The sequence below is a fragment of the Odocoileus virginianus genome, chromosome 23, assembly GCF_023699985.2.
Source record: "Odocoileus virginianus isolate 20LAN1187 ecotype Illinois chromosome 23, Ovbor_1.2, whole genome shotgun sequence".
In the NCBI taxonomy this organism is placed as follows: domain Eukaryota; kingdom Metazoa; phylum Chordata; class Mammalia; order Artiodactyla; family Cervidae; genus Odocoileus; species Odocoileus virginianus.
In genome coordinates, this window is record NC_069696.1 from 8,869,952 (window position 1) to 8,890,780 (window position 20,829).

General features: G+C 40.8%; 1 protein-coding gene across 1 annotated transcript in view; it reads right to left on the bottom strand.

Moving 5' to 3' along the window:
• Positions 1-715: 715 nt before the first annotated feature.
• Positions 716-20,829, bottom strand: part of SLC25A17 (solute carrier family 25 member 17) — a 39,226-nt gene continuing 19,112 nt past the window's right edge. The window contains exons 4-9 of the mRNA XM_020876943.2: positions 20,278-20,429; positions 9,304-9,420; positions 8,205-8,350; positions 8,021-8,116; positions 5,420-5,502; positions 716-1,787 (exon numbers count right to left, since the gene is read on the bottom strand). Coding sequence (XP_020732602.1) covers positions 1,640-1,787; positions 5,420-5,502; positions 8,021-8,116; positions 8,205-8,350; positions 9,304-9,420; positions 20,278-20,429 — 742 coding nt within the window. The 3' untranslated portion in view covers positions 716-1,639. The remainder of the gene's footprint in view (positions 1,788-5,419; positions 5,503-8,020; positions 8,117-8,204; positions 8,351-9,303; positions 9,421-20,277; positions 20,430-20,829) is intronic.

A 20,829-nucleotide genomic window follows, 5' to 3' on the forward strand; every position in this document is an offset into this window, starting at 1 on the left:
CTAGCTTTTAGAGAAGTGTTCAGTCTAGTTCTCAGATTATCAGTTCCTCTTAGTTTTTGTTTTCTAGAACAACACTATGATCTTTTGATTATTAGTAGTCTAATAATCATGTATTTTGAAATTACCACAGGGACAAGAGAGAAAATAAAACAAATTTCCATTCCCCAAATTGAACTTCAGTACTAATATAGAATAGACACACACTTCATTATTGCTCTAATTGATTGAATTAGACTTACAAATGAAAAACCTATCATTTTGATATAGGGACTAAAATTAAGTCTGAAAAAGCTGCTGTTCTACTCACGTGAAGAGAGTTTGCTTCTTGAGTGCCTTGAGATGTCAAAATTCATTGTTGACCACATAATGAAAGTCCTACCAACCTGAACATGCGCTGTGAGGTGAGCATAAATGATGACAGGACTTCTGCTCTTTTCAGAGGACGCTCTAATATAATACATTAGTCCACCTTTCCTTCTATATCGATCTTTGGTTTCCATAACTGAAACCAATTACATCTTCTGTGGAGTCAGGAGCTCAAAGTTCTCTTGAACTTTGATGAGTACAGATCATGTGAGTATCTTGTTAAAACACAGAAGATGATTCACAATGTCTGGTTGGCATATCCAACAAGCTCCTAAGGTGATATTGACGCTACTGTTTGGGACCCACACTTTTGAGTAGCAGGACTCTAAGCAACATTTTCAAACGGAAATAACCTTAACCAGAAGTTTATTCTCAAAATATTCAGCCTCTACCAAGAGTTTATAAAAGAAGACAGTATTCCAGAGCCTAAACAAGGTATCTGCTCCCTCTCCCTTTTCTGTGATTTTTACCAGCTGGTTGTAAACCCAATGTAATACTCTAAAGGGCAAATTTTAAGAATGGGCTTTTGTTCTTACAATTTATTGGGGCCCTTATGGATGAACATAAAACCTCAAGTTCTGTAATGAAAAAGTTGATTCAAAATAAATATTTTTTAATTATGTCAGATACGAAAGAATAAGTGATGCTTACAAACAGTTTATAAGAGAATCATTTGGAATTAATCATTTTCATTTCCCCCACAAAATAAATAGCTCACACACTAAAGAAGATATCTTTCCTTAATGGGGAGAAAAAAAGCTCAAGAATAATAGTCATGCCTGTGGCATAGTCATAACATTTTTAGTGAGGAAAATACCAAGATGAAGACGTACAAAAGTATATAGGAGGAGACTACCAAGAGAATTACATGGTAGCAAATTGGTTGTAGAACCTGGAGGGAGGGTTCAGGGAAAGAGAATAGCTGGTAAATTTAAACTGGAGAAGATTATACATGAGAGCAATAGTCCATTCCCTTCAGGAAAATCAATAAATCCCCATCAAGTTTCATTTTTACGTTTTCGATCATGTGTTCTTTTCATATGGCCATTGGTCCAACCTCCTCCACAAACTCAACCAACCATCAAAAAAGTTAAGTTGGTAATGAGTCAAGCTGGCTATAACCTGCATGTGTATGTACCCTTAGATGCATTTCAAGCCAATGAGGGTAGATTTCTCAGTGGAAGGGGCAAGTACAGTGGAATCACTTCCCATTATAGAGAAGGAAGCCCCCGTCTGGAGCATCTCTGAGTGCCGGGGGTGGGTGGAAGGTGTCTCAGTGCTTGCGCGTGCTCTTCAGCCCCATGACCATGAAGGTAGCAGCCGTCAGCTTCTCGTAAACGAGGAACATGAGAGCAGCAGTGAGGACTGTCTGCAGCAGCTTGGCTTCAAGGCCCTTGTAGAGTCCCACAATTCCAAAACGCCTAAAAGGAAAGAGGTGAGAAAAAAAAAACAAGGTTTTCAAAGAAGCATACTATTTTGCAAAGGCTTATTCTTAGGATCAAAAGAAGCAAAGGAAGTTTTAGATATTAATGAACTTCTGTTACTTAAGTACTTTATCTTGGAAGGTGTTTGGGAATTGATAAAAGTTTACTATTTCTTCAAAGCCATGATTAATCAGAGGAATGCTGACAGTATCTCACAGAGAGGGTACAGATCCTAAACTCCTAAAACCATTTTAATGCCAACATCTAAGATTAACAAAGAACTTTTAGATCTTGACTTTAAGGCTCTCCCAACAAAGTTATTTCAACCTAATAGCCCCTAAATGGTAGGACAGCTGCCAATTGGTTTAGATCATTGTAGCCTGAACAGAAGTAGAGAAAGTGACAGGAATGAAAATCTCTCCAATACCAAGTCTTTCCGTACATTTGACCTTTTAACTGAGTGGTTCTTAAATTTAGTGTATGTCACAATCACTGGGAAGGCTCGGTGAAACACAGATTGCTGAGTCCTATCCACGGAGTTTCCGAAGCATTAAGCCTGGGATGGGACTCAAGAATCTGCATTGCTAATAAGCTCCCAGGTGATGAGGATGACAAGGCCCGCCTGGACACCAGCCCTTTAGAACGACTGCTCTAACCACAGAGAAGAATGCTTCAGCTAGAAACATAAGCTCAGAGTAAATGATGTCTCCAGAGCTAATTATTGAGAGCGGATTAATCTCATATGCTAGTTCATCAGCAACTCCAGGGCTCTATATGGCATGCATGTGGACCGAGATATTAAAAGTCAGTCAAGTGCTCCATTCAGAAGCTGTTCTACATTTTACATACTTGCTATGTGTGAAAACCTATTATTTGGAGTGAATCATGTGATAAATAGAAATGAAAAGCCTTGACTCATGAATTTCTAGTTCATTGGCTAACTTATGTTCCCCCAAGAAACCCAAGAAACTCCACCGTGGTGTTTCTCAAGGTGAGGTCTGCTAGAAGTTAACAGAAAAAAAAACAGCTTTTAGTCCCTGTCCTCAGTTCCTGGCACAAAGTTCTAGGAGCTCTTGCTTATAATTTCCTAAGTGAAAAGAACACTAGGAGCATTTCTTTATTCTAACAATTGGTCTTTGATCCTAGTTCCTGACACAGAGATCCTAAATCCCTTAAGTCCTGGGTGACAGTAGTGTCTTCTGTTCTAAAGAGGTGACTCCTGGTGGACTCCTGGGTGGGGCTGGTCACCAGAAAGACCAAGCAATGATCAGAAGCCGGGAATTTCCAGCACCACCTACTATTCTCCAGAGAGGAGAAGAGGCTGGAAATGGAGTGAAAAATGCATGTTTTTATACAGTATTTTGGAAATACATATACTTTTTGTTAATAGTGACTGTCTCTTGGAAAAGAGACAGAAAACAGTGTAGATATGCATATATTTATAGCTTTATTGAAGTTTAAATGACTTCAGTTTGATGAGTTTTGACTGATGGGTACATCCATGAACCATCACCACGTTCAAGGTCATGAACACATCCATCATCCCCAGGAGGACGCTGTCCTCACGTCCCTTTGCCGTCACTGTAGCTCATTTGCACTGTTCTCTGTCACTGAAGATCACTTTCTAAGTTTAAGTGGTAAGTGTGTGTGTGTGCTCAGTCGTGTCCAACTCTTTTGTGACCCTATGGACTGTAGCCACCAGGCTCCTCTGTCCATGGAAGTTCCCAGGCAAGAATACTGGAGTGGGTTGCTATTTCCTTCTCCAGGGGATCTTCCTACCCAGGGATTGAACCCACATCTCTTCCATTTCCTGCCCTGGCAGGTGTTCATAAAAGTGGAATCATACAATATGAATTCTTTTTTGTCTGATCTTTTACTCAGCGTAACTATTCTGAGATCCACCTACATTTTTGCATGTATCAATAATTACTTCTTTTTCCTTTCTGAATAGTATTCCATTGTACAGGTGTATCACAACTTGTACCTACTCATTCAATAATGGACATTTGGGATGTTTCCAGTTTTTGACTCTAACAAATAAAGCTGACATTTATGCACAGGTCTTTGTGTAGACGTGTTTCATTTGTCTTGGGTAAATACCTTGAAAGGGAATGGCTGGGTCTATGGGAGGCATATGTTTAACTTTATAAGAAAATGCCACACTGCATTCCAAAGTGCTTGTGACATTCTAAATTCCCACCAGCATAGGAAAGTTCTAGTTGCTTCATTTTTGCCAACACTTGGTATGATCAGCAATTTTTTTTTTTTAACTTTACACCAATTCCTTATCTTTCATTTAATTTTTTATCCCAAGCATATTCTATCTTTATAATAAACTTAGTTTAAAATATCTTACATCTAGGAACAGTAATAAAGTTATAATAGCTTCTGCCTCAAAGGTGCTGACCTATTTGATTTCCCCTTTAAATGAAATGGGGAGATGACGACAGTACCTGTTCAAAGGGCTGGCTGCTGTGAGGATTAAGTGAGATTACCCAAGTAGAGCATCTGGCTTAGTGCCTGCCACATAATAGCTCAAAAATGCTAACTCCTCTCGCCATCATCATCACTGTTGTCATAATTGTGATGACAGCTGCTGTTCCTCAGCCTACTCTTCTTCCCTTTCCCATGATGACTCCCTGAAACCTGCTTATTTCTATTTACAAGGGGTTTGGGGATGCATCATCGATGGAGCACTGCTCAGCAGAGCGGTCTCTACACTAGATCACAGGAGGGCTCTCCTTTGTTTCTGGTGTGAAGTGAAGTGAAAGTCGCTCAGTCATGTCCGACTCTTTGCGATCCCATGGACTATACAGTCCATGGAATTCTCCAGGCCAGAATACTGGAGTGGGTAGCCTTTCCCTTCTCCAGGGGATCTTCCCAACCCAGGGATCGAACCCAGGTCTCCCATATTGCAGGTGAATTCTCTACCAGCTGAGCCACAAGGGAAGCCCAAGAATACTGGAGTAGGTAGCCTATCCCTTCTCCAGCAGATCTTCCCGACCCTGGAATTGAACCAGGGTCTCCTGCATTGCAGGCAGATTCTTTACCAGCTGAGCTATCGGGGAAACCCCATGTTTCAGGTGTGCAGCATTATAATCTGACATCTCTACACACTGCACAGTGATCACCACCACGGGTCCCATGATCATCCATTACCACACAGCTGACTCCTTCCACCCATTTTGCCTACCCTCAAACCCTCTTTCTCTTTGGTAGCTACTAATCTGTTCTCAGCACTGATGAGCTTGTCGGTCTGTAGATTCCACATATGAGCAAAAGCACATATTATCTTTCTCGGCCTGACTTATTTCACTTAAACAAAACACTCAAGGTTCATCCATGTTGTTGCAAATGGCTAGATTTCACTGGAGGATTCCCTTTCTAAAGAAGTCCTGAATATTTGTAACTAACAAAGAATAAGGACACAAACTTTTCCACAATTTCCCTCAACACGCTCATATGTCACTCAGCTCCTAAATGAGAAATGTCTGAGCACAGCAGGCAAGGGAGACGTTTTCAGGCTGCTGCTGCCAGGGCAAAAATACAAGATAAGCAAATCCAACCACTTCTTGGCAGAGACGGCTGTTAGAAGAGAGGACAGAATGTGAAACATCTACGAAGCTCACCTTACTCGCTGGTGAAGGAGATAGAGAACGTTCCGAAGACTCCCCAGTGTTCTGTTTTCTGGGTTGAGTCTGTGATGTCCAAACTAAGGAAGAAGGGACAAGACAAATAATTGCCATCTGTTATCATTTTCTTTTTTAAAGCTTCATTTATTTACTTGTTCCTTTTTTTGCTGGGCTGCATCTTCGTTGCCGGGTGTGGGCTTTCCTCTAGTTGCACTGAGTGCGGGCTACTCTCTCGTTGCAGCGCCTGGGCTTCTCATTGCGGTGCCTTCTCTTGCTGCCGCGCACAGGCTCCAGAGCGCAGGCTCCAGAGTTGTGGCGCACGGGCGCAACTGCTCTACGGCCTGCGGGATCTCCCCAGGGGAATCGAACCGGCGTCTCCTGCATTTGGCAGGTGGACTTTTATCACTGTGCTACCAGGGAAGCCCTGTTACCACTTTTTTTTTAATCTTAATTTCCACTTATGTTGGAGTAACATCTTACAGCAGCTGGTAATAAAAATACCTTTTTAATATGTGAAAGTGAAAGTGTTAGTTGCTTAGTCATGTCCAACTCTTTTACGATCCCATGGACTGTAGCCCGCCAGGCTCCTCTCTCCATGGAATTCTCCAGGCAAGAATACTGGAGCGGGTTGCCATTCCCTTCTCCAGGGGAACCTTCCCGACCCAGGGATTGAACCTGGATCTCCTGCACTGCAGGCAGATTCTTTACCATCTGAACCACTAAGGAAGCCCCTGGTGGCTTTTTTAGTATTTAGATTTCATCAATCCTCTTTTTTTCAACGAAACAAATGAAATATTTCAATGAAATAAGTGAAAACAACAATTTTTTTTTCAGTGAAGCACGAGAATTTTCATTTTTACAGAGAATCATGGGGAAAATTCTACCTCAAAAGAAAAAATCATGCCCAGGATGAAGATTTAGATACTGATGGAATGGCTTCCAGTCTTTTAAGAAGTTATGATAAACATTAATCAGTTAGAATCTCTGTAGTCCAAGCTCTTCATGTTGTTTCTATTATAAAAATGTCAAAATACATTTATTGGACTGCAACTCAAATTCTTTATGTTAAGTACCAATTTAAAAATAGTCCATTGGTAAAAATACTTTTAACAGAAGGGAATAATCTTTTCAAACTAAAATACTTTCATTAACACCTCCATTTTACTCATTGGTTTAAGTACTTTGAATTTTTTTCTCCCAAACATAACTTGAATCCCTCCCTTTCCACCACCATCTTAGTCCAGGCCACCATCGCGTCTCACATGTGACTGAAATAGCCTCCTAACCTGAAATTCCCCTTTCTCTTAGCCTTCTGACCAATTTGCCACTGAATAGTCATGGTAGTCTTCTCAAATTATAAATCAGATCACACAATTCTCATCTAAAGCCTTGCAATGGTTTCCTACTGCAGTGAGAATAAAATCCAGTCGTCACTCATAGCCGCCCTGCTTCTCTCCTGATTGCCTTCTGAGCCACACAGCGGCCTCCCTCTCAGTTGCTAGGACTCATCAAGCTCTCAGTACACCATGTTCCTTCTACCTGGAAAGCTCTTTCCTCTGCTCTTTGCATGGCTGGGTCCTTATCTTCCTTTGAGTCTTGATTTACACAGGGCTCCCCAGAGGACCCATCCCCAGTCATGCCATCTGAGAAGATCCCCACTGTGGCCCTCTCCACTAAATCACAGAATGTGGCTTACAACCTCGATAGCTCCCTCCCCAATTCGCAGCTACCTATTTTATGCTGATTTACTTGTTCGCTCTCTCCTCGGTTAACTCCTTGGGGAAGGGACTATGGCTTTTATTCACCCTGTGCACCCAGTTGCTCACAGAATAGGTACTTAAAAAAATATTTCATAGAATAAATAACTTAATGAATGAAAAACTAGAAATTTGAAAATACTTCAGAAAAGCTAAATCATTCATTCCTTCTGAATGAATCTCTGATTCTGTAAAGGGAAATCTACCCTGTGCACCAGGCCAATCAACTTGAATGTGAAGGAAGCAAACTTATTATGTTCCTGAGGTCTTTAAAGAACTTCCTCCATACTTGGATTTTCTGAGACAGCAGGTGACTGAAGAAACTCAAAGTATAAACTTTGTTCCAAACCAAAGAGAAAACCAACTGACAGCCTGACTAGTTAGCAAAATATCAAACAACGGGGAATTGGCTGAGAAATGCTCTGGAGCACTTCATTGCTTTATTAACATTGCTTCAAACAGAGAAACCACATTATTTTATTTTTTTTTTTCTTTTTTTTTTTTTTTTTGTTTTTTTTTAAGGTTCCTCCATGTCTTTTTTTAGCTTGATATAGCTCATTCCTTTTTATTGCTGAATAACATTCCATTGTGTTTACCATATATTGTCTTTTTTTTTTTCCATTAATTTTTATTAGTTGGAGGCTAATTACTTTACATCATTGCAGTGGTTCTTGTCATACATTGAAATGAATTAGCCATGGATTTACATGTATTCCCCATCCCGGTCCCCCCTCCCACCTCCCTCTCCACCCGATCCCTCTGGGTCTTCCCAGTGCACCAAGAGAAACCACATTATTTTAGAATGCTGTCTGTTTAAATGCAGGAGAAGCCCAGCACTCACCCTCAGAATTGACTGTACTGTCTGCATAGGATAGGTGACCGTGGTGGCGATTGCTTTGGCAATTGCGCCAATGAGGAACACATCCAGGGAAGAAAGCTGCAAGGCAAAGAAAGAATGAATTGCATCAGTCTACACAGCGAGAAGGTGTCAGGGGCTGTTTGTGGCTTTCAAGATCAGGGCTTACCTTAGTTCGTTTCTTTAAAAGCTGCCGTTTTAAGCCTTCGTAGAACATGAACTGGATGGCAGGATTAAAGACCAGCAGCAGGGAGGGAAAGGTGCCATTCCATAAAGCCAGGATCCCTTCATCCCGGATGATCTGGTGAAAAGCATCTAAGCAAGAAATCAAGGACCTTTGAGGACAATCCCCTAACTAGAAAGACACGTGCCCAGAAGACAGGCCAGACTGATTCTATGAAGATTTCCTTCTGGCAATGACAAGTTAATCCGTTAACTGGAGAATCATCAGATACTGACAGTCACTGAGTTATTGAGAGACTAACTTCAATTGTTGGCAACCCTTCCTGACAAATCTGGGGTTAGCAGGTCAAGTTTTCCTCGATACTGATCATCTCCACCACTGAGCTCTCTGTCTTACACAGACAGAATGGGGAACAACAGTCTGTGGGTTTAACAGTGAAGGCTAGTACAGAAAAAGATAAGACAGTTCTCTGGAGTTCATTTTATAGGACTGCCTTTTAAGAAAATCACTGTCCTCATTACAAAGAGGAAAGATGGGAAAGAAGAACCTGGCAGTGTGATACTATTCAAAAGCAGAAGCTCAAAGATATCAGACACTAATCTTGAATCTTTATCCAAAGACAACACTGGCGGGGGAAAAAGTAGCAGATTATTCTTCAGAAATATTCATCCCCTCCCACCTTCGCTCTGTGGGCTATATTCCACAGGTATATTTCTCTACCCCTTGTCTTGAGGCTTGGCCATTGGGAGTGCTTTGGCCAAGAGGATGGTAATAGACAAGATGCAAACAGGGGCTTGAAATATGCTTGTATGATCGGGCGTGTCTTCCTGTGCTTTTGCTATCACCAAGAGAAGAATATGCTGAGGCTAGTCCCAGGAAATGGAAGAGAGACACATGGAGCTGAGACTCCGAGGCTGGAGTCAGCTTAGACGAATCAAATCCTTGTCAATCCACAGACAAACAAACGCTTACTGTGGGACACTGAGATTTGAGGCTGTCCGTTATGTAGCTTTATCATGGTGATAAATTCCAGATACAGAGAAAAGAGAACCTTTAAAAAGGAACACACCCAAAAGACACTCACCAATGATACCACTGTAGTTGGTCGGTACAATGTCTTCATTCCTAAATTTTGCCCCTTGCAGCTTCAGTCTGGTATTTACCACCCAGAGTGGAGTCGTGAGGAGCACATTCACCACCCCTGTAAAGAGAAAGGGGGCGAGACAAAGGGGAAGCAAATGTAATCTTTATGTTAAAGCTAAACACATCCATGTTCCAGTTATATTTCTGCTGCTGACCTACTAGGAGACCTGAGGTAAGGTGTCCTTTGTGCCAAGGTACAACACAAGCCACTACTGTTAGAAGCAATTCAGAAGCCTTGCTGAGAGCGGGCTGGCCGGCAGCAGTACCTCTCCACATGAGGAGAGTGCGGAGGGTGCTCCTTAGTACACTAGGAGGCAACCTGTCAATTTATACAGCATCCAGAGTAGCAATTTTGATATAGTTTTAAACACAGTTTTTAAAAACAGCTTTCAGATGGGGGAACTGATTCCTTGATCACATGCTAAATAAGTCCATGACAGTATCACATAAAACACACACTTTACAACTCTCATGTAAGTAGCTCACATGGTTTTAAGTGAGTATGGATCTAGTACCATAAAAGACAGGTGGGAGAGAGTGTGACATTTAAAAGGACTTCGACAGGGACTAGAGGCTCACAGAAGAGTTCCTCATCACTTGGGGAATTAGGACAGGCAGGCAGCAAGCAGTCGCAAAAACACCTGCAACAGCTTCACAAGCATCGTGATTCTTACAAGCTTAAGGATGGGGATCTCGGCCACCCAAGGTGGCCTCAGAGCAGAACAATACAGTGAGCCAGGTGCTTCTGTTTTGAAAACACACGATCCCAATTTTAGCACCATCTTGAGATATTAAGACATTCCTCATCAGTCCTGAAATGATTAGAGAAAAATACCAAACAGACTTGTAATAAAAGTGCCTGACACACAGGATATACTTTATAAATGTGTGTTAAATAAACGTTGAACAAGTAAACTAATGAACAAACTCAGCAAACCACCATATACCAAGCTATCCGGCCACACTCAGAAAAACTGAGAGGCACAATCATAAAGAAGAGAAATCTTTTAGTAACAAGTTTCCCTGGGGTCCAGTGGTTAGGACTCGGTGCTTCCACTGCAGGGGGCATGGTCCCTAGTCTGGGAACTAAGATCACACAAGCCTCAAGGTGCAATCAAAAAAGAAACAACGACCACAGCAACAAAGCAAGATTAAGGATGCTTTGATTTAAGGAATTTCAAACATACTATACAGATAACACCAAAGTTAATAAACTTGGTGAAAATGCCAGGAAACTCAAATCCTGAACTTTCATTAGTGGAATGCAAGACATTTTGGCACCTCTCTCTTAGGAACATTATGAGAACATGTTTCTCAAAAGGCATTATCATTTTATGAGTTGTATTTGTTAAGAGTTTTTCACAGAACACCAAGGAGTCATCTTTACTTATGACTCAGTATCTTCATACATTGTCAAGACACAGGTCATAATCTGAAAAGTCTTAACTAAAGATTCTTGCAAGTCTCATTTTAAAAAAGTACCAGTGCCCAAGAGGCCAAGATAAAAGAGTATCAACACACACTCATTTGCCCAGACTTTATAATGTATTCCTATTCAATATAAGGTACACATCATCTAACAAAAAAAACAACAGTCAGAAAAATCAGATTGGAAAGTACTACTGAGCAGTCTGCTGCTTTTGTTTTAGATGAAGACAGGCAAGCTCAGAACCAGAGATCACAAGCTTCGTGGGTACTGTAGTGCAAACACCTCTCTAAACAAACGAAACAGGTCGCCCATTAAAGAAATCTTTGGAAATCAAAATTCCCTTCATGTTCTATTCGAGAAGTAGGCACACACAGAACAGGTCCGAGGAAATGCAGCCAAGATTAAGATTTAGTTATTATTTAGAATTCTGCTTACATTATTCCCCTTACCAACATGAGCTGAAAGACTGAGAGGATTCTAAGGACAATGTCAAGTACAAAAATGCATCATATCATTTAAAGAAGAGAATGTGTAAGTCCTTGTAAGAACATTCTGTACTCCAAAGCTTTTTATCTGAGAAGATCTTTGTTCATCCTCTAAGCCAAATAGACGGAGGGGTTATTTTTTAACTACTTTCATTTTATGAATTCTGAGAAAACACTTGAGGATCCAAACTTTACTAAACTTGCACTAAAAATAAGCAAGCAAAGGACGTTTTCCTGTGGAGGAAAAACCAGCTACAAAAGAATATGATGAGTGATTTCAGCTCTTACTAAGGCACGATGGATATGGCTACAGGATAAAGAAAGCTGTCTGCTTATTTATGTGTAGAAAATGTCACCAATTCCAAGTTGTGGCTGTTATTTCAGCTCTAAGATGAGAATACCAATACTTTACCTACTTAAGAACAGGAGATCGTTCTCTTTCCAGTTCAAGTGATACTATCTTCTTTCTTTTTTCATAAAAAATCATTTACAGGAAAACACAATCAAAATTAAGAGATGAAGAATAGCAACTGAACATACTAAAACCATTCACTGATTCAGGGAATAATTGGAACACAGCTATTTACTTCTGAAATCTCGAAAACAAAGTTTTATTAGCAGTGAGTCTCCTGAGTTAAGGACAGAAAACAAAAACGGAGAACACTAATTGGGTGCACTTCTGGGGAACACGTACAAAGACCGCGGAGACAAGAAAATGGCAGATCAAAGTCACCGACCTAACAGTCTGGCTCCGTACAAAGAAATGTGACGTGATACACTGCAGCAACAAGCCTGCCTTACCAGATTTAAGGCCTAAAGGCAGGAAATCAATTTCAACTGTCACAACAATGATAATACCATTGGCACTCAAAAAGAGTTACTGACAAAAATTCCAATTTCATAAAAATGGCAAGTATCTTCATTTATGTTATCTATAAGGTTCTGTTCTCAAATTCTTCCCCAGGGTATTAAGCTACATGGGCTTTTTCCTGTGAAAATACAATAAATAATAACAAGTCTAAGTTTCTAGCAGAACCGGAACAACAATAGTACTTGTGCCTAGTTCTCCCAGGCGATAATGGAACTCATTCCTACAGTGATTGTAATACAATGACTAGGTTTACAGCACGAAGAGAAAAAAGATGTTCCAACTGTTGTAAAAGCTCGTAAAAATGCGCAGGCACTGGGGAATTCCCTGGTTGTCCAGTGATTAGGACTCGGGACTTCCACTGAGGGGGCAGGGGTTCAATTACTGGTCAGGGAACTAAGATACCACAAGCCCCACATTGCAAAACAAACAAACAAACAGAAATCTGTAGGCATTAAGATATAAAAACACGTTATGAAGAGAAGTTTAAAACTCACAACAGTAATTTCCAAGGAATCCCCTACCTTCAGAAAAAGAGAGGACCTATAAACAAAGAATCTCAGAATCATTAAGGACTATAAAAACCATTTAATCGAGGGTCTCTCCACGGTGCCACTATTGCCATCTGGGGCGGGGCAGGGGTGCAGATCTATAGAGTGCTGAGCGGTGTCTCTGGCCCTGTAGCCACTAGACACAAGTAGCATCCTCTGGTTGTGACAACCAGAAATATCTCTAGACATAGTCGAGTGTTCCCTATGGATCCACTGACCTAACCCTGTCACCAGGTGGACTAGTGATTATTCGCTTTATTTTTGAAAACCTCAAAAGACAGGAATTCACTATCACCCCGAAAAGCCTATTCTTTCCAAGAGCGGTTAGAAATTTTATTCTTACTGGTATTAAATCTACCTTCTTTAAGCAAGTGGAAACATGTAAAACTAGCCAGTAGATGTTTTTTACCTGAGATATGAACTGAAGAGTAAAAAGCTAGTCTGTCACTAAGCCGTCTCTGACTCTTTGCAACCTCACAGACTGTACCCGCCAGGCTCCTCTGCCCAAGGGATTCTCCAGGCGAGAGTACTGGAGTGGGTTGCCATTTTCTTCTCCAGGGGATCCTCCCGACCCAGGGATCGAACTCGAGTCTCTTGCATTGGCACTGATCCCCACCAGGGAAGCCCAATTAGTGATTCTTAAGTGATTTATGTGTATTTTAGGAGAAGTAAATGTTTATGACCTGCAAGTAAGTCACCTATGGTTTGCTCATCAAATATGTATTGTGTGTCTAGTATTGGGTTGGCAAAAAAATTCGTTTGGGTTTTTCCATACGATGTTATGTGCTAAATAGGTGCTGATGATACAACAGGTACATAAAAAGTGAAAATCTCTGTCCTTGTGAAGCTTATGTTCTAATGTTGTAAGGATAAATAAGGAAAATATGTAGTATGTCAGAGGATAAAGTTAAGGAGAAACTTTAAGCAGAAAAGGGGGATAGAGTTTTGGTGGTAGAAAGGGACTCCATTTTAGACAGCGTGGCCATTAGGGGAAGACTTTACCGGAGGTGAGGGAGCGAACCACGCAGGAACCAGGAAGAGAAAAAAGCTTCAGGTTCCCGGGCCCTGAGGCAGAAGTATTCTGGGAGGGTTCAGGGAGAAGAGGCCGATGTGGCTACAGTGGTGTAAGGGGCAAGGATAGGTGGCGAGGACAAACTGGGCTTTGGAGGACAGGTGAGGACTCTGGCTTTTATTCTGAGTGAGAAGGGAAGCAATTGGAGGCCTGTGAATAGAAGAAAAATACAATCCCGTCTATGTTTTAGCGTGATCACACCTGCTGTTGTGTTTGAACATATATTGAAGGGGACAAAGAAGGAAGCAGGCCATCAGTTAGGAGACTCTGAGGATAATCCTGGCAAGATTCAACGGTGGTTTGGACTCAGGTGGTACGAGTAGGGGAAAGGGGCTAACTGCTAGATACCATATGAAGAAACAGAAAACAGGATCCGTTCATGGATTGGGGTGGGGTCAGAGAGAAAGAAGATGAATTCAAGACTCCTGGTAGGGCAACTAGAAGATGAGAGTTGCCACTTAGGAAAATTGGGAAGAACGCAGTCCTTTGAATTGACTTAAACAACATTTAAATTTTAATTCATTCAACATTTAATCAGCACCTCCTGTGTATCGGCCACTGCATTAAGGTACTAGAGATGCAGAGACTTTTTTAAAAAGTAATTTCTGCCTTTAAGGAGGGTCTAGTAAAAGATAAAAGACAAACATGCAGACTACTGTTCTCCAGTAGAGTAAGCACTTAAGAGGTATACATTGAGTTGAATGCAGAGGGTGGGCACCTAACCCAGAATAAAACCTGGGGGTGGTGGGTATGAGGAACAGAGAAGGCTTCCTGAAGAGGAGGTGGCGTGAGCGGAGAATAAAAGGATGAATAGGAGTTAACGAGACAAAAAAAAAGCAGTAAGACTGCTTTAGACTGACAACAGCAGCTGGCGAGGAATGAAGTGACTAACAGCCCGGTATATTCAAGGAATCACGGCCTGGGAGGACACGCACAGGAAGGCCAAGCTAGGGAAGGAAGCAGCACCACAGCAGATCTGGTACGGGAGACCCTGATCCTGCACGTGTACGAGGCGGGGAGTATCTTCTCTGCTGAGGGTGCTGTGACGTCATCCTATCAGCAGGCGGCAGGGACTGAAGGGTTTGAGGCTGGGCCTAACAATCCAATTCAGACCTCAGAACAGCAGTTCTCAACCGCTTCTGACAAGACGTGCAATAGATGATGTTCACAATCCACGCAGATCCGTGGGTTCTAACTGTACACCAATTCCACTCTTTTCTCACACTCTCAAGAAAACAGTTCAGAATGTATTAATAAACGAATAGGAATGACATTAACACAGCGGGATCTCTTCTAACCAGTTCCACATAGTGGACTCACCAGATAAGCCTGTGCTCCTCTTTCCCTTTATGGACATTCCGACAGAGGCCACAGCGCACTGCCTCCCGCGGCCTGGAGGCTACGCTCCAGTGTGCCCAAGCTCTGTTACTTCCATCCCACGGGGGTCGAGGCTTACCGAGAGGGAATTACGCCTTTTTTCAAACCTGTTTATGTTGGTCATATCTGTTACAGTAGACAAAGCATTTATAGGCATGGGTTATTGTGGCTCAGCTGGTAAAGAATCCGCCTGCAGCACAGGAGACCTGGGTTCGATCCCTGGGTTGAGAAGGTCCCCTGGAGAAGGAAAAGGCTACCCACTCCAGTGTTCTGACCTGGAGAATTCCATGGACCGTAACGTCCATGGGGTCACAGAGTCAGACATGATTGAGCGACTTTCACTTTCATACCAGAAAAAAAGCACAAAACTCCCATCAGTGAGTGGATATGCCTTGGCCATACAGAAAATCAGTGAAGTATATATTCACATATTTTAGGTTAAAATAAAATACTTAAGGCACATGGGCCATTTATGACATTCCCTACTTCTACTGACTTTTTAAAAGCTAACCACCCTACCACTCTGCTAGCTGTTTTAGGTGTGGGAGAATCTACTATAACTGTAAATTGTGTAAGAATCAGACAGGAAATCAGCAGAGTACAGTGAGAGCATGTAGGGCTTCCCTGGTTGGCTCAGACGGTAAAGAAGCCGCCTGCAATGGGAGAGACCTAGGTTCGATCCCTGGATTGGGATCCCCTGGAGAAGGAAACAGCTACCCACTCCAGTATTCTGGCCTAGAGAATTCCATGGACTGTAGAGCCCATGAGGTCACAAAGAGTCGGACACGACTGAGCGACTTTCACTTCACAGTGAGAACATGTAACAAGGGGTGGTGTGTGCCTAGTGTATAACGGGAAGCCAGACACAGCAAACAAACAGCTCTAGACAACCAAAAAGGGAGAAGATTTCATCATATATTTCATAAAATAGTAGTTTCATGGAAAGTTACCTAAGTTAGTCCCTGACAGTGAGCCATAACCTTTTCAATGTAAATATATATGGAAACTAATATAATAATATAATCAAGGTATTACAAACATTTGGTCTTAAGAATAAAAGATCATACCAGACTGCCATCTGTTGCAGTTACATAAAAAAGAAGATTCCCTCTCTATAGGCTGGATCTATTCTGATTTTTTTGGTCAGTGAACAAATTTCAAACCTGAGTTCTTCAAATTATAAGTGTCTGAAAACTATTCTCCTAGAAAGGCTACTTGAGCAGAACTGTGCCAAGTGTGTTAGTGAGAAAGATTTGAGAAGCAAGGAGATCATAGCAGAGCAATGGTCCAGGTGAGGGATAATACTACTTGATTTGGAGAAACAGTTATGGACATGGAGAAGAGGGCATGCATTCAAGAGATATTTAAGATACAGACTGGTGGTTCATGAAGCCTGAGCAGACATGGAGGAAAAGAGAGCACTCTCTATGAAGACTTCCAGATTTCTGTCCTGAGTCACCTACTTATTCATTCATTTCCTCAGAGAAAGTGTGTTACACTCTTTATTTGAAAGCTGGTCTGGCTGAGGTTGGGAGTCTGTGTATGCATGCTCAGTTACTTTCAGTCGTGTATAATTCTTTGCAACCCTATAGACTGTAGCCCTCCAGGCTCCTCTGTCCATGGGATTCTCAAGGCAAGAATACTGCAGAAGGTTGCCATGCCCTGCTCCAGGAGATCTTCCTCACCCAAGGATCGAATTCAAGCCTCCAGCATTGGCAGGTGGATTATTTAGCCACTGAGCTACCTGGGAAGCCCCAGGGTTGGGGGTGAGGGTAGTCAAAAGGTAAAAGCTTCCAGTTATAAAATAAATAAGTCATGGGGATATAATGTACAACAGGGTGACTATACTTTATAAAATTGTACTGTATATTTAAAAGTTTATGACAATAAACCTTAAAAGTTCTCACCACGAGAAAGGAAATAAATTCATAAATATGTGTGATGATGGATGTTAACCATATTTGCTGCAGTGTTAATTTCACAATATACACAAATACTGAATCATTATGTTGTACACCTGAAATTAATATAATATTACATGTCAATTATATCTCAATTTAGAAAAAGAAAGTTGGTTCAAGGGACAGTTTATTATATAAATATCAACTAAAGACTAAAATAAGACTATTAAGCATAGTCTTAAAATAAGACTATTAAGAAAGGCTCAGAGACCAAATAAAAAATAGCAGTGGTCTCATACAGGTGAAGAGGAAAAAATGGGGACCATGAATACTCTTGGCCTGGTTACTAATTTTCAGTCAAATCATTTTCCTGTCAATTGGACATTTACATTATTCAGTTGTGCAGCTTCCAAATCTGTAATTTTTCAAAGAATATATCAAAAAGTGAGTCCACAAAATATGAACATTAAATGGACATTTAAATAAATTAACTGAAATACAAACTAAATGGATAAGCACACACACAAAAGGACTAGATCTACTTTTTCCCCATCTCTTTAATAAAACTCTGATTAATTCAACAAATACCTTATTTATTCAGCAAACATTTATTGAGCTCCTACTACAAGTTAGGAATTGTTCTTACTGAAAATTTAGCAAGGGAGGGGGAATATATATATATATATAACAATATATATGTATATATATATAATAACTAAAGTGAAAGTGAAAGTAGCTCAGTCGTATCCGACCCTTTGCGACTCCATGGACTACACAGTCCATGGAATTCCCTAGGCCAGAATACTGGAGTGGGTAGCCTTTCCCTTCTCCAGGGGATCTTCCCAACTCAGGGATTGAACCCAGGTCTCCCACATTGCGGGTGGATTCTTTACCAGCTGAGCCACAAGGGAAGCCCATATAATAACTAAACATAGATATATAATTGCAGTATATGTTATCTTGCATATGTAATATATACCTTACACATATGGAGTATACATAAGATACTGCTCTATATCTTATAGTGCTCACATTCCCCTAAGAAGAAACAGACAGTAAATATTCACAATATCAGGTTAATGGCTTTCCAGTTCTTCTGAAACCTCAGGTGACAAGGATCCAAAGACTTCTAAAGTCAGGCTCCTTAACTCTCCAACTTACTGCTCATGTTCCTATACTCACTTTACTCACTCAATTACAGAGCTCACTGTTCTAAACAAGGTCCTATATACTCTCAAGTCCCTCCATCGGGAAACCGTCACCACTTATCTCCAAGTGCTACTAATTCTGCCAAGGCTCAGTTCCAGAGCCACTGCTTCCTACATGCAGATACCTCCCAGCCAAAAGTGACCCTCTTCCTCCTATGAACCCCAGAAGTATCAATGACTATGATGATACTGACTGTGCTGAGCTGTGCACTAAGATCTCTTTGTCACACCTGACGAAACGCTTTCACACTCAGGGTGGGCTTCACGGGCGTGCAACCCTGTCTCGTGCTTGGTGTAACGCTCCACTGTCAACCATCCTGGAGTGCTTAATAAACTGTGAACAAGGAGTCCTGCATTTTCAGTTTACACTGGACCCTGCAAATTATGTAGCCAGTCCTGTTCATGTTATACATCTCAGTCCAAAAAACAAAACAAACAAAAACCCCCAAAAAATAAGCAGGAAAGGTACTGTAATTTTCATTTTTTGAAAAAGAGATCTTAATGTCCATAAATTCCAGGTACAGGCTGCTAAACAGGGATAACTGACCCTCTTCTCCAGATTAAGAAGATAAAAACAAGCCAAGTTAGCTCAGAAATAAAATTTTGTGTATATGATCAACTGATCTTTATAAGGGTGCCAAGACTACTCAACGGGGTAATGGATAGTCTAGTCACATCAAGAAATGGTGTTAAGAAAACTGGACATTCACACACAAAAGAATGAAGTTGAATCCTTATCTGACACCACACACAGAAAGTAACTCTAAACTGATTAAAGACTTAAAACTATGTAACTCCAAGATGAAAATTAGGAGAAAAGCTTTCATGACATTAAACTTAGCAATGACTTCTTGGACATGACACCTAAAGAACAGGCAAAAAAGGAAAAATAAGGAAATGGCATAACATCAAACTTAAAAACTTTTGAGCACCAAATGACATAACCAACAGAGTGAAAGGCAACCCACAGAATGGGAGAAAATATGTGTAAATCATCTATCTGATAAGGGGCTAGTATCCAGAATATATAAAGACTACTTATAGTTCAACAACAAAAAATCAAATAACTAAAAAAATGAACAAAAGATTTGACTAGACATTTCTCCAAAGATGCTTCAGCATCAGATGAAAAGACGATCAACATCACTATCATCAGAAAAATGCATATCAAAACCACAGTAAAATATTATTTCGCTCTCATTAGGATAAAAAAAAAACAAAAACAAAATAACAAGTGTTGATGAGGAGGTGGAGAAACTGGAACCAACTGCTGGTGGGATTATGAAATAGTGCAACCACTGTGGGAAACAGTACTGTAGTTCTCAAAATTACAAAAAGAGTTACCGTATAATCCGGGAATCTCACTTGGAATATATCCAAAAGAACTGAAAGCAGGGACTTGGAGAGATTCATACAACCCATGCTCACGGCAGCAACTATGCACAGTAATCAGGAGGCAGCAACAACCCAGATGTCCGTCAGGAGTGAGTGGATAAACGAAGCATGGTATACACACACAACAGAGTGTCATCCGCCCTTACAGAACGGGGAAATCCCGTTACATCCTACAGCATGAGTGAACCTTGAGTATACATCGTTCTGAGTGAAATCAGTCAAAAAAGAAAGGCAAGTACTGCGCGATTCCACTTACATGAGGCATCGAAAGTAGTCAAATTCATACAAACAGAAAGCGGAATTGTGGTTACTATGGCTGGGGGGAGGATGCAAAGGGGAATTGTTGTTTAATGGGTATAGAGCTTCTTATTTGTAAGATGAAAATGTTATAGGGATCTGTTTCACAATAATGTGAATAAACCTACTACTGAAATGTATACTTGAAAATTATTAAAATGGTAAACTTTATGTTATGCATTTTTACTATACACACACACAGAGTCAAGTTAGAAAACTAATTACATTCTTTGTAGTATTACTGTGTGTTAAAATAACCTCTTAGAGGGTACATGAAATACAATATAAACAATAAAATATAAAAACACCTTATATTCAGAAAACTTAGTTACCTGCAACAAATCCAACCACCAGATCTTTTCCAGTAGTAGAATGCTGACCTTTGACCCAGACTGCTTTGAGGCTATTAAAAGTGTAGAAATACACAAAATTGGAGCAGCAGAGACTGGAGATAACTGGAAACCACCCTCGATATGGTGCCAGGCTAGGAGAAGAACACAATAAGCAAAGTAAAGATGTGGGTCAGAAGCCTCTAGAAAAGGCTGATTGTCATTCACATATTTTCAAGTTCATTCCTATATCAAAATGTACCCCAAACTGTACACATATCCTACCTTCTGAGGATGCCCAAGAAATCTTTTCTAGCATTAATGATACCAGGAAACAACATACATTCAATGACTGATTTACTGATCCCCCCCACCTTGATTTCCTTTAGAAATTACTATAAAAAATTAGAGACAATTTCCTCATGACTGTTAGTTAATATAGCATCATTCACACTTTATTACAGGGCAAGAACATTTAAAATTAAGTAAATACAGAACAGCGGTGATGGGGGACACAAGGGCACAAGAACCAGACTGCAGGGGCTCATGCTGGGC